Genomic DNA, 13,477 nt, shown 5'->3' with positions numbered 1-13,477 from the left:
ATCAACGTTTTCGCATGAATAAGTCGCATAATTATGCATAATTTACAAGTGAACTTTGATAGTCTTTTGAGTGATACTTTCTTCTGCCAACATCATACCTGCCAATTTACAGCATAATTTCTATTAATAACAAACAATACTGCTATCGCACTATATCGTAATATATAACTAATTAGTTTACAGTTTTATAATTTCTAGTACTATCAATTTTTCTTATATAATCTTTTCTTATACAAACTTTCAAAACAATGGAGCTGAAATATCACAGATATTATTTACTTGGTCTCTTTTTTTTTTTTTGTATATATATGTATATATATGCCGAGCCAACGATACGATTGGGGGGTGGGGCGGGAACGTACCTCCCTCCAACTTTTTTTGTAAAGGACCTCTTTTTTCCTGTGTCGTCGGCCCTGATATATATGTATATATATATCAGAGCCGACATATATATATATATATATATATATATATATATATATATATATATATATATATATATATATATATATATATATATATATATATATATATATATATATATATATATATATATATTATATATATATATATATATATATATATATATATATATATATTTATATATATATATATATATATATATATATTTATATATATATATATATATATATATATATATATATATATATATATATAGACACACACACACACACACACACACACACACACACACACACACACACACACACACACACACACACACACATCTTTAAAATTATTTGAAACTTTCAATAAATTTTTTAACTATCCAGTTTTTATTTAATTTATTTTTTTATAACTTGAAGAGAAAGTGGAATAATCTACGCATTAAATATATTAAATTAGCAATTGGACTTTGATCGCTTTTTGAGTGATACTGTACTTTTTGCTGAGCTAATATTTTGCTCAACTTGCTGTGTTCGAGGTAGTACGGACGTTCTAGGTACACTTCTAACAACTATAACCCGAAAGCCCAACCTCGTTTTGAGTTTTCAATGGTAATAATTTAAGCAGAAGTAATAATCACATGACACATTTTAGTTTGTACTATGTTGCAGTTGAATGTCTTAATTTAACAACAAAGAAAACTGATTCTCTGATGTCAGTTTTTTTGCCTTGTTGACTATATTTAAAATGATTTGTGCTTCATATCTTATATTAGTTGGATTATTTATTTTTTTTGTCAGTAAAATATTGTGGAAGTATTGGAGAAATTCTTATGGTCTTGAAACAATTGCAACACCTCCGAACATACCGCTTTTTGGAACGTCATTGTACTTGCAAAGAGATGCGCGAAAATTTTTCTTTCAATTATGCGAATTTACTAAAAAGTATGGAACTGTGTTTTGCATTTGGTTGGGACCTAAACCAATGATTTTGTCTTCTTCTGTAAAGTTTTCAGAAGCAGTTCTAAGTAGTCAGAAAGTTATCACTAAAGGATTTTCTTATGATTTTTTGCATGATTGGTTAAAAACTGGGCTACTTACAAGCACAGGATCAAAATGGAAAACACGTAGAAGGCTACTGACACCAAGCTTCCATTTTTCCATACTCAATAACTTTATTAAGATATTTGAAGAGCAAGCATCCATTCTGGTGGACAAACTAGCTGTAGCTGCTGATAACAAAGAAGTTGTAGATGTGCAAGTACCTATTGGTTTGGCAACCTTGGATATAATCTGCGAAACTTCAATGGGTGTAAAAGTAAATGCACAAAGTCATCCAGATTCTGAGTATGTTAAAGCTATCACAGTTTTAAATGAAGAATTTATAATGCGTATAAAATACCCTTGGCTTTGGTTTGATGCCATTTACAAACTGTTGCCTTGTGGTAAAAGATTTTATAAAGCTTTAGATGTTGCTCATAAGCTATCTTTTGATGTCATAAATGAACGCATGCAAATGAAAATTCAAGAATCTTATTGTGAGACTGCGTCAGATGGAAAGAAATTTTTTTTAGATTTGTTATTGGATATATACCGTAAAGGTGAAATTGACACTGAAGGTATTCAAGAAGAAGTTGATACTTTTATGTTTGAAGGTCATGATACAACTTCGGCTGCTCTAGGTTGGACTCTTTGGTTGTTAGGAAAAAATCCAGATGTTCAAAGGAAGCTGCACAAAGAAATTGATGAAATAGAGTTAAATGGAGGTTCGCTTTATGATAAAGTCAGACAATCTAAATATCTTGAAAATATTCTTAAAGAATCATTACGAATGCATCCTCCTGTCCCTCTGTATGGAAGAACAGTCGAGGAAGATATGACCATTGATGGTCAGTTTATTCCCAAAGGAGCACAAATAGTTCTTTTAGTTTTAATGTTGCATTCAAACCCTGATTATTGGGAAAGTCCAAATGAGTTTATACCTGAACGTTTTGAAGCTGATAGTTATGAAAAGCGCAACCCATACAGTTATGTACCTTTTTCTGCTGGACCAAGGAATTGCATTGGCCAAAAATTTGCCATGATTGAAGAGAAAATATTACTGTACAGCATAATGAAAAACTTTTATCTAAAGTCAATGCAGGACGAAAATGAAGTATTTGGGGCTGTTGATGTAATTCATAAATCAATTAATGGAATTAATATAATGTTCACCAGAAGATAAACAAAAACTGATTATGTTTAGTTTAGTTAATTATTTATCAGTAATTTTGAAATAATTTAGATTAAATTTAATCAAATGAGATGAAAAAGTGAACTTTAAATAAAAAATAACTTATTTGATTTTTATATTTTGTTGTGTATATATATATATATATATATATATATATATATATATATATATATATATATATATATATATAAAATGAGAAAGATACATAGATAAACAGAAATATATTAATATATATAGTTACATTTAAATCTAACTCCTATGCACCCTTTTTTTTTAAGTCTGATTATAAGGGGATTGTTTTAATCTTTAGAAATATAAATCAACAAAAAATTTTAAGTACTATAATAGTTGAACTTTAATCCTGCATTTATTTCTTTTATATAAAGTTTTTTTTACATTAAATTTATAGCAAAAACTTTCTTGTTTTTTGTGCTTTCAGAATATTAAAAATAATGCTTTTATATTTTTTTAAATATATTCTTGTAACTGCAAAAACCTTGTTTTCATACTACCTGTCCAAGTTCATTTGAAAAATCTCACCCAGACACCATATCTAAATAATCCACCTTTTCTTTGGGGTTTATGCTGTTACTTCTCTCTCTCCCCCCCCCCCCCCTTCATCAATTTTTTTTTTTATTTCATAAATTTTTTTTTTTCCATAAATGTCAAGATATAGAGGCCTTTTTACAAAAATTTACAATTGTGTCTTCCTCCCCCGACTTCGAAACCCATGTCGTCGGCCCCACACCCGGATTATTTGTGGTATCATATACTGATATCATTGATAGACTAGTCATGATACTGATATAATTAATAGATTAGTCAATCATTAGTCTAATAACCTCTCTCTCTTTCTTTGTGTTATCTATAATGTATATAATTTAAAAAAGATTTCGAACTTTTAAACATTCCGGCAAAATATTCAAAAATAACGAAATTAGCGATCTAGTTGGTTATTTCAGCACAATTATGCAGTGAATTCAGCATACTTTAAGTAATAAAGATCAGATATTGAAAGACGAGTTGATAAGTCAAATATATCATAAACTGCACTCAGCAATCTATAAGGCAACTGGCTGTTACAATTAATTTATTACACCCAACTAGCGAATTATAAGCGTTGCAATCTTCAACAATTTCTTCAACAAATCTATACATTAAAAAAAATCTCATAACTTTTTGTAGAATTATTAGATTCTTAAAATTTTTTTATTTTTAAATATTGTATTGAAAGTTTTTCTAATGATAAAATAATAGCATTTGATTAAATATGTTAATATATTCTGCAAAAAGGTTGCTCAATGTTCTTAACAAACAAGCAGTAATAATAGATATTTTACATATGACATTTGATATTCTTAAGTCGCAGTTGAACAACGAATTAGGTCCACGACCTTTTGTAGATAGCGTCAAGGCTCTGTGCAATAGTCATAAATTAAATAAAGAGAAACTAATGCAACACAAAGAAAAAAGAAAAATTACTGGTTTAAAAAAATATAATTCCTGAAATGGATCTTAAAATTTTAAAATGTGCAGTTGAGTACTGGAACTCAAAAGAACAAAGAACAATCTTCAAGGATGTTCTTGAAAATAAAATTCCTAGATCCTAGAGATTTTTTTTTGAAACTTTTTATTTACCTTACTTGTAATATATAGTGGGTGTTTAAAAAATATATAAAAAAATATATGTTTTCAATACATTTTAGCAAAGTCTTTTTCGTGAAAGTTTTTTTAGTTATGTCATCATGTATTTATGGATTTTCAATTATGCTCGTTTATACTTGTTAGAAACTTTTAAGTGTATTTAACATAACTGTGTGATTTAAATCACTATTTAACTAAACAATAAAAACAAACAATTTTATTTTTAAAAAAACTTATTTTACTTAAGTTTTTATTTTTTTCCATCATAGGAAGAAGTCATCATTTTACTTTAAACAAGCTGTCTGCCTTGTTTAAAAGATAAAATTAAAATAAGTATTTCACTAAATGCACAAAACTTGGAAGTAATGTATGAAAATTTTATTTCTGCACAGTTAATAATAAAATCACAATCTTAAATGTTTAAAGGAATTAAAAAATACAACAGCACATTTTATTTTTGTTGATTATAAAAGCAATATGTGTGCATAAGGGACGTATTTTTACTAAAACTAATGTAACGTCAGTATAGGCATGTTGGTCTAATCACTTTTTCGCCATAAACAATATTTATGAAAATATGACCGGGATGTCATCATAGGCGCTATCCCATCATAGGCGCCTTGATGACCGGAATGTCATCATAGGCGCTATCCCATCATAGGCGCCTTGATGACCGGAATGTCATCATAGGCGCTATCCCATCATAGGCGCCTTGATGACCGGAATGTCATCATAGGCGCTATCCCATCATAGGCGCCTTTCCCCTATTTTTTCTATTCTAATTCACTCCCAACAAGGCTTCAAGAAATCACTATTAAGTTGGGAATTACTTGAAAACAAAGTATAAAGTTAAAGACCAAAGAAAAAGTTGACAGAAGACATTAAAAGTTGTAGGTTGAAGGAGTCTGGAAAATATGAAGATGAAAGAAAGAGTTCTAAAGAGTTGACGTGGAGGAAAAAAACTATACGAATGAACGTTTTTAAAGCATGCAGGTGCAGATACAGTAAAACAAGTCAATCAAAAAAAGAGTTTTTGTTGACAGAACTAGAGACATTAGCTCCTTTGAGCAGTGACCATGATAGTATTTGTAGAAAAGAGAAAAAGGTGCAAATTTACAATGATGAGAGAGAAGCTCAAGCTTGGTAAATAAAGCCAATTACGTTTCAAACACGTTTCAAATGCGTTTTTGCACTATATTTAGGAGAGGAAGAACACTATTAGAAGAACCATTCCAAATATGACGACAGTATTCCATACAAGGACAAGTAAGAGATTTGTAGAGATAGAGAATGTAATGAGGATTTCGCAGATGCCAACTTTGCAATTGCCAACAGTATTTGCAATAGCTGTTGGCAGTAAATAACTGTTGATTTCAATTTACCCTCTATAAAATGTTAAATAAATAACGATGGCGTTAAGTCAGTTAATAACACAAATATTAATTCGTTTGCATATTTACCTCAATTTGTAACAGATCCTACTTTTCAAGCTGATGAAATTATGTCAACTAGTACATTGGACCTTAAAATAACTGAATGCAATGAAAGAACTGAAGAAATCATTTATTTACCGCGTCTAGCAAACTTAAAAAAGGACATCATGTCTTGACATTTCATTTCAGAACAAAATCAATGCCACAACCAAAGTTGATTAGCAAAAAAATGTTTCATTTTACGAATTATGAATTAATGTCCGCTTTTTTCACTAACTGTAATTGGAAAACTAATTTTGAAAATCGAAACGTAAACGAATGCTATGATGCCTTCTTAAAAAATTACAATATTACGTTGGATAAATACGTCAAAATGAAATATGTAAAAACGAATTATAAGTTATACAACTGGATATCTCCGCCACAGAAAATAAAAATGAAGTCAAAAAGCAAACTTTGGTTCAAATGTTTAGCCTGTGGCTTTTCCAATGCAAAACAGGTACAAGAAGAGGAATTTAACATAACAGTAAAAGAGTATGAATCAAAGTTAGCCAATGATGCTAAACATAAACCCAAAACTTTTGTATTCATATGTAAAGCAGAAGAAAAAAATCAATTCAAGTATAAATTCTTTAAAAAATAAAAGCGATTGTATAATCACAGATCTAAAAGACATAGCAAATACTTTAAATGACCATTTTCAAGATGAATTTACAAAAACAATGTTACCGAAGTACCAAAATTCGATAAGCGTATGAACAATATATGACACACTGTTACTTGATTTTAATTTGGTTTACAATATATTAGTGATGTTAGATCCAAATAAATCTGTTGGTCCAGACGGAGTAAATTCATTTGTATTAAAAAATTATGCTGTTGCGCTAGTAACACCTTTAAGTTATATATTCACACTTTCGATGCAATTAGGTATTTCCCCAAATGATTGGAAATCTGCACACACAACACCTTTATATAAAAAAGGTAGCAAACTAATTACAAGCAATTATCGTACAATTTCTTTGACATCAGTTGTTAGTAAAGTTATGGAAAAAATTGTCAAAGAGAGTTCAACACTTAGTACAAAGTCACCTTATTTCAACTAATCAAAATGGTTTTGTGCACAACAAATCATGCACAACTAATTTGATTGAAACAATGGACTTTATTACCTATTTATTATCTTAAGAAAATGCGGTTAATGTAGTATTCATGGATTTTGCTAAAGTCTTTGATGTTGTTCCGCATAGATATTTAATTCACAAATTGTCGGCTTATGGAATTATCGGTCACACTTTAAAGTGGCTTGAATCTTTTTTAAAAAATTGTCGACAAAAAGTGGTAATGGCAGAATTTTCATCAGAATGAAAAGAGGTTCGGAGTGGTGTACCGCAAGGATCAATGCTAGGTCCTATTTTATTTATAATATATATTAATGATATGCCAGAACTATTAAAAAGTGTAAATAAATTGTATGCTGACGATACTAAATTATTAGCAAAAATAAATAATACCGACGATATAAATGTATTGCAAAATAATATAAATAAAATAGCAAAATGGTCCCAAATATGCCTTCTTTACTTGAATGAGTCAAAATGCAAAGTAACGCATCTTGTCAAATCAAACAAACATCACATTTATACAATTCCATCAATAGCAAATGAAATAATAAATATATGCAGTACAAACAATGAAAAGGATTTAGCAGTTATTTTATCTAGTAAGACGAAATATCATATTCAAGTTATGTATGCATCAAATAAAGCAAATAAAATATTTGGAATGGTAAGCAGGACTTTCACCTATATGGATAGTAAACTTCTCAAAACATTGTTTACAGCGTTTGTGAGACCTCATTTGGAATTTGCAATGTCGACGTGGAACCCTCACCAAAAAAATAACATAACTTTAATCGAAAGTACAGCACCGAGCAACTCGTTTGATTTCATCACTCAGAAATATGGATTACAAAAAAAGATTAAAAATTTTTGGGTATTCAATCTCTTGTAGACCGTAGAGTTCGAGGTGACCTAATACAGTGTTTTAAAATAATAAATAGCTTCTATATTGTAAGTTGGTGCAACGTGAATTCGCTCTCTTATCCAGGAAATTTAAATCAAAGTCGAACGTGACGTCATAACTTTAAGTTAGTTAGAGAATTAATAAAAAAACAATAAACAGCGTCATCAGTTTTTTACAAATCATGTGGTGAACATTTGGAATAAATTCCTTAAAAACATAGTCAGTGCCTCATCTGTAAAAAGTTTTAAAGCAAGATTGGACAAATTTTACGAATCTGAAAACCTTGAAGCTGATTAACGATGAAATTGGGTTTATTCCCATTTAATTAACTTTTTAAAAAATAATTTGAAATTTTTATGTAGACCGCCAAAACCAGAATTGGTTACACAAGCTATAGCTTGTTGCAGTACAATAAATAATAATAATAATAATAATAATAATAATAAATTCATTTTGTAAACGCTAGTATGATTGTGTAGCAGTAGGCTTTCATCTTTGCTATAATCGAGAGGTTTGACAACTAAATACTTGTTTTATTATTTTAGATGCATTTTAGCTTAATATAGTTACGTTTGCTGAAGCAAATTTTGCGGAACAGATAAAAACAGGTAAAAACCACTGTATATGTTATATCGCGACGCACAGTGACTCAGGACGATCAAAAAACGGCATAAATCAAATAAACTTCAATATAATTCCTAAAAAAAAACACGTTATATGTTAAAATGATAATTTTTGGATCAAAGATTTCAAATTCGTTATTAAAAAGTTTTTTACGCGCAGCTTTGACACGTACATTGCACGCTTACACATTTATGCGCGCGTTAAAGTTGACTATACGCGTACAAAATAATTTTTTTTTAATTTTAGAATCTTTAAGACAAACGCGCGCTATCTTGATAAATTAGTCTACTTGATATTTTTATAAAATGGTTTTTAAAGGATGTCGATACATAGTGAAAAAAACCGTTTTTTTATTACATTTATTTTATCATTTCTTTTACAATTAATTTCATCTGGAAACGGTTTTCCTCAATAAATTTATCTGGTAACGGTTTTCCTCGATAACTTTATGTAGTAACGGTTTTCCTCGATAACTCTTACGTTTTCTAAAAGATATGCTTGATACTTTTGGATGTGATCTTACTAGAAGGTAGTGTATCTGATTCATCATAGTGCATCTGATTCATCATAGAGCATAGATTCATCATCTGGCTTGTTTTCTGTTTTTGCTTTTACTAAATCAATGTTGTTCATTTTTTTGGGTTTAAGATTGCACACATTGCAGGATTGAGTTGATTTTGTCTCTGTAAGTGCGTTAACTACTTTATTATCAAAATTTTAGGATCAAACCTATAGCTGATATTAAAAGTCACCATTCATCCTGAATAGTAAAAACTTTCCTACGTCTTTAAGGTGTTTTTTTGAATTTCTTGATCTGATACCGCTTCTCTGGATAAAGTTGGGCTCTCTTTTTATGTTGCAGATGAAGAGGTCTACAAAAGTGACAAATTTAAGGATTTCCATTTTTTCCAAACTTTTTCATATCCTATTTTGAGCAATAAAGGCACAAAAAACTGTACTGAAAAGGTTTTCTTCATGCTTAAGTTCTTTAATTATGTTACTTGTCTCGTATTTCTGTTTATAAATACGTTGGTTTGATGTTACATCAAAAGCAATCTTTCCATATAAAACTCTAAATATTTCGTTATCTTGATCACATTCGGCTTACCAATCATTTCATTTAATCTACTAACAGTGTGATCTAACGTGCTTTGAAGAGTACACTTTGCAGAAATTTTCGAAAAATGGGCATTTCAATTGTTCCACTAAAATATCGTGCAAGGATAAATATGTACATTGTGTACAAGAGGTGAGTTTCTGATCATTTGATATTGTTTATCGCTGAGATCAGTGTTCATTTTTAATGCAAGAGCTTTCTCTACACTTATGTTAATAGGAAAGGTTTAATCCAAAGTTTCATTAACATTTTTGGTCTCTAAAATATTAGACATTTTTTTAAATGCAACGCACATTGAACATTGAACAAGCAAGACGTTTTTATAAAACCAAAAAGTTATTTCGTATTAGATATTATTTTATTATAAAATATATAATATTATTATTTTATTATTATATATATATACTCGATATATTTATTATGGCAGTTACAATCGATCAAATAGAGAAAATGATGAAAAAAATGTTTAAGGAGTTTAAAAAAGAAACTGAAAGCATGATAAAACAACAAGAAAAGAATGTGTTAAACATTATAAGTAGTAGCACAAAAATATTATACGAGCGATTAGATATTGTTGAATCAAATATTAAAGAAAATTGTAAACAGATCAAAACAATAAAAAAAGAGGTTGAAGATATTAAAGTGAGTCTAAATTTTCACGAACACTTAATAGATGAAAAAATTAGGTCTGTCGTTAATTCACAAGAGAAGTGTATAACAACAAGCGCAATTCAAAGTAACGAATCAGCATTTATTAAAATTAGAGGCAAACTAAGAGAAATGGAAGATCGATCACGGCGGAACAATCTGAGAATTGACGGAGTTAAAGAAAACGATTGGGAAAGCTGGGAAGACAGCGAAATGAAGGTAAATAAAATTTTTGAAAATTATTTAGGTCTAAAAGGCATTAAAATAGAAAGGGCACACAGAACTGGCCAAAAAAACTCAGTTAAACCAAGAACAGTAATAATAAAACCTCTGGACTTTAAAGATAAAATCGATATTCTTAAAAAGACCGCTAATCTTAAAGGTAAAAATATCTATATAAATGAAGATTTTTGCGCTGAGACAGTGCAAATTAGTAAGAATCTACGAGAACAGATGAAAATCGAACGAGCGGCAGGAAAGTTTGCAACAATCTTGTATGATAAGCTGATCATAGGCGATTGGGCTTCAAAGAAAAGTAATAATTTAATATCCTAGTATTTTAATTTTTTAATATCTTATTTTCGTGATTACGAAATTATTTTATTATTTTTTCTTTTCAAAATGGATGACAACTTTTTATTTAATTTTAATAAGGAAAATAGCAGCTTTGATGACTATTTCAATAAAAAAAACATTGTAAGTGAATACTATTCAGTCCGTGAATCTACTCAATTTCTTAGTAAAAAAATAAATAATTTTTCAATTTTAAATCTAAACATTCGAAGTATTAATAAAAACTTTGATAATCTAAAACTATTATTGCATGATCTAAACCACGATTTTAAAATAATTAGTCTCACGGAAACGTGGTTAAAAAGCAATGAAAAAAATTGTAATTATGAATTAAATAATTACGTATCAATTCGCCAACCTCGTAAAACCCACGTTGGTGGCGGTGTAAGTATCTTTATTCACAAATCTATTAACTTTATATTGCGTAATGACGTCAATGTTAATGATACAGATTGTGAGTCGTTGTGCATCGAAATAACAAATAAAGCAACCAAAAATATTATCATTAATTCTATTTATAGAAAGCCAGGTGGGAATTTTAAAATATTTAAATCTTATTTAAAAAATTTTTTAAGCAACACCAACATAACAAAGAAACACGTTTACTTAACTGGTGACTACAATATAAACTTGTTAAATCATTCTTCAAATGTAAATGTTCAATATTTTTTAAATACCTTAATTCAACATGATATAATTCCAACAATAAGCAAATCAACCAGAATAACTAACACTTCATCAACATTACTTGATAATATATTTACTAATAATATTCATAATTGCCTCCTAGAATCTGGTATAATCAAAACTGACATAATAGATCATTTCCCAATATTCTTAGTTACAAATAATATAACTGATAATCATTCTGCTTTAAAATCTACAATCCAAATGCGACAGATCAATGAAACCTCCTTGTTGCACTTTCGAAATCTCTTATCAGAACAAATTGATTGGGACCTTATATTACAATCACAAGAGGCAAATAAGGCGTATGATCTTTTTTTGGCGCAGTTTTGTAAATATTACGATTTGGCATTTCCACTAAAAAAAATAGTTATAAATTCAAAATCACTTTTAAGCCCTTGGATGACCAAAGGTTTACTTAAATCATCTTAAATCACAAAAAGAAAATCACTGGCTACTCTGTAGCCAGTGATTTTCTTTTTGTATAAATGTATCATATTTTCGGCTACATTGTTTTAATTTTTTCATCACCTTTGAAATAAATATAACTAAACCAATCTTTGTTTAGGTCCTTCTTCACAAACTTATTTGGGATAAGATTCAATTTTTTCATTGTGATTGTTTTAAGGAACTATCAATTTAATAAAATCTTTAATATATCAGAAACATTTTAAACTACTTTATACATTTATTTGCTTTTAAGTTTAAAGCAAAGATTTTAGACAGTTTAAAGTTTAAACTGTCTAAAATTTTATGTAATTATTGCTTTAACAATTATCGAATTAGATTTCCTATAATAACATTATAACATTGTTAAGATATTTAATAACATTGATGATCATAACATTAATATCATAACATGTTATGATATATCATAACATTGTAAAACTTCAAGATTATTTTCCACTTAAAACATTTTTATTCTCTCTAATAATAGAGAGTTATCGATAACTCTCTATTAATAGAGACAACAAAAATGTTTTAAGAGGAAAATAATATTAAAGTTATAAACAACAAGCAACGGCTATAGTTAAATAATATTTTAAGCAACAACTATAGTTAATTAAAAAAAGATAAAATAATGTTTTCATGATGCCTGTGAAACAATACGCCTAGTTGCAATTTTTGCCGATTTGTGCATCCATATGCACAACACGAAATAACCATTTCTATGCAATTAAAGAAAAATATGATTTTTTTTTAATACCCGAGGCTTTTTTCCAAATTCTTGTTTAGATAATAACAAAGATGTATTGTTTTTTTCATATGTTACCCTCTCTGCTTTCAGTTTTTTTGCCGTACCGCAAGATGGCGAACGATGGCTTTACTTTTTAATTAAAGTCACGCATCTAGTTTTATTAATACGTCATAGGCAGTAATCCCTTTATACTCTAAAAGTAGAAATGTTAATTTAACTAGAAAATATATATATATTTGTGGAACTCGGTGGAACATTTTTTTTAGCTGATCTATAAACCAAAAAAATACAATTATTTTCTACTTTATTTAGAGAAATTTTTAAATATAAAAAATCTTTTTTTTTTCTCTAATTAAGTTAAATAAAAATCTCACATTTTTCAGATTTCTTTAAAAATAACAAATTTTTTCACTTCTTTTAGCTACTAATAACTAATTACGAATAAAATTAATAATCTCGTAAACATATATTTTGGATTACTGTTGTCTCTGGTTTATGCATTATCAAAAATCTTCCTAGAATACCGTCTACCGCTTGTTCATCTTGCACCTGTTTGTGCAACATCATCTTCTATATTCGTATCCTGATCGTCTGATTTCATAACCTGATTTGTAACCGCAAAAAATTACGGAAAATAGTTAGCATTTTAAATGTAAGTTCATAAATCAAAATTGGAATTACACAGAACAACTTTACATATAGAGGATTTTATGTATGGAAGTTTCCGAAACTTCTTGTACCATCCATGTTTACTATTGACATTAAAAAATTAGTAACGTCGCGACATAACATATGCAGTGGTTTTTACCAGCTCTGTTTCACCAATTTTCTTTAGCAAATCTTAAGCTAAAATGTATCTAAAATGATAAAATAAATATTTATTTATTA

At 28.6% G+C, this 13,477-nt stretch overlaps 2 protein-coding genes across 2 annotated transcripts; both read left to right on the top strand.

Moving 5' to 3' along the window:
* Positions 1-930: 930 nt before the first annotated feature.
* LOC100198963 (cytochrome P450 4V2) lies at positions 931-2,755 on the top strand. The gene has a single exon (XM_065790755.1). The coding sequence runs from the start codon at positions 1,156-1,158 to the stop codon at positions 2,629-2,631; it is 1,476 nt and encodes a 491-aa protein (XP_065646827.1). The 5' UTR covers positions 931-1,155; the 3' UTR covers positions 2,632-2,755.
* Positions 2,756-9,903: 7,148 nt separating this feature from the next.
* On the top strand, positions 9,904-10,686 carry LOC136076035 (uncharacterized). Its single transcript, XM_065789499.1, has one exon. The coding sequence runs from the start codon at positions 9,904-9,906 to the stop codon at positions 10,684-10,686; it is 783 nt and encodes a 260-aa protein (XP_065645571.1).
* The last annotated feature ends 2,791 nt before the right edge of the window (positions 10,687-13,477 follow it).

The sequence above is a fragment of the Hydra vulgaris genome, chromosome 02 (assembly GCF_038396675.1).
Source record: "Hydra vulgaris chromosome 02, alternate assembly HydraT2T_AEP".
Lineage (NCBI taxonomy): Eukaryota > Metazoa > Cnidaria > Hydrozoa > Anthoathecata > Hydridae > Hydra > Hydra vulgaris.
Note: the sequence above shows the minus strand (reverse complement) of the source record. Positions and strands in the feature narration are given on the sequence as shown.

Coding starts and splice junctions, on each gene's coding strand:
- LOC136076035 (XM_065789499.1), top strand. CDS start 9,904: ATGGCAGTTACAATCGATCAAATAGAGAAAATGATGAAAAAAATGTTT.
- LOC100198963 (XM_065790755.1), top strand. CDS start 1,156: ATGATTTGTGCTTCATATCTTATATTAGTTGGATTATTTATTTTTTTT.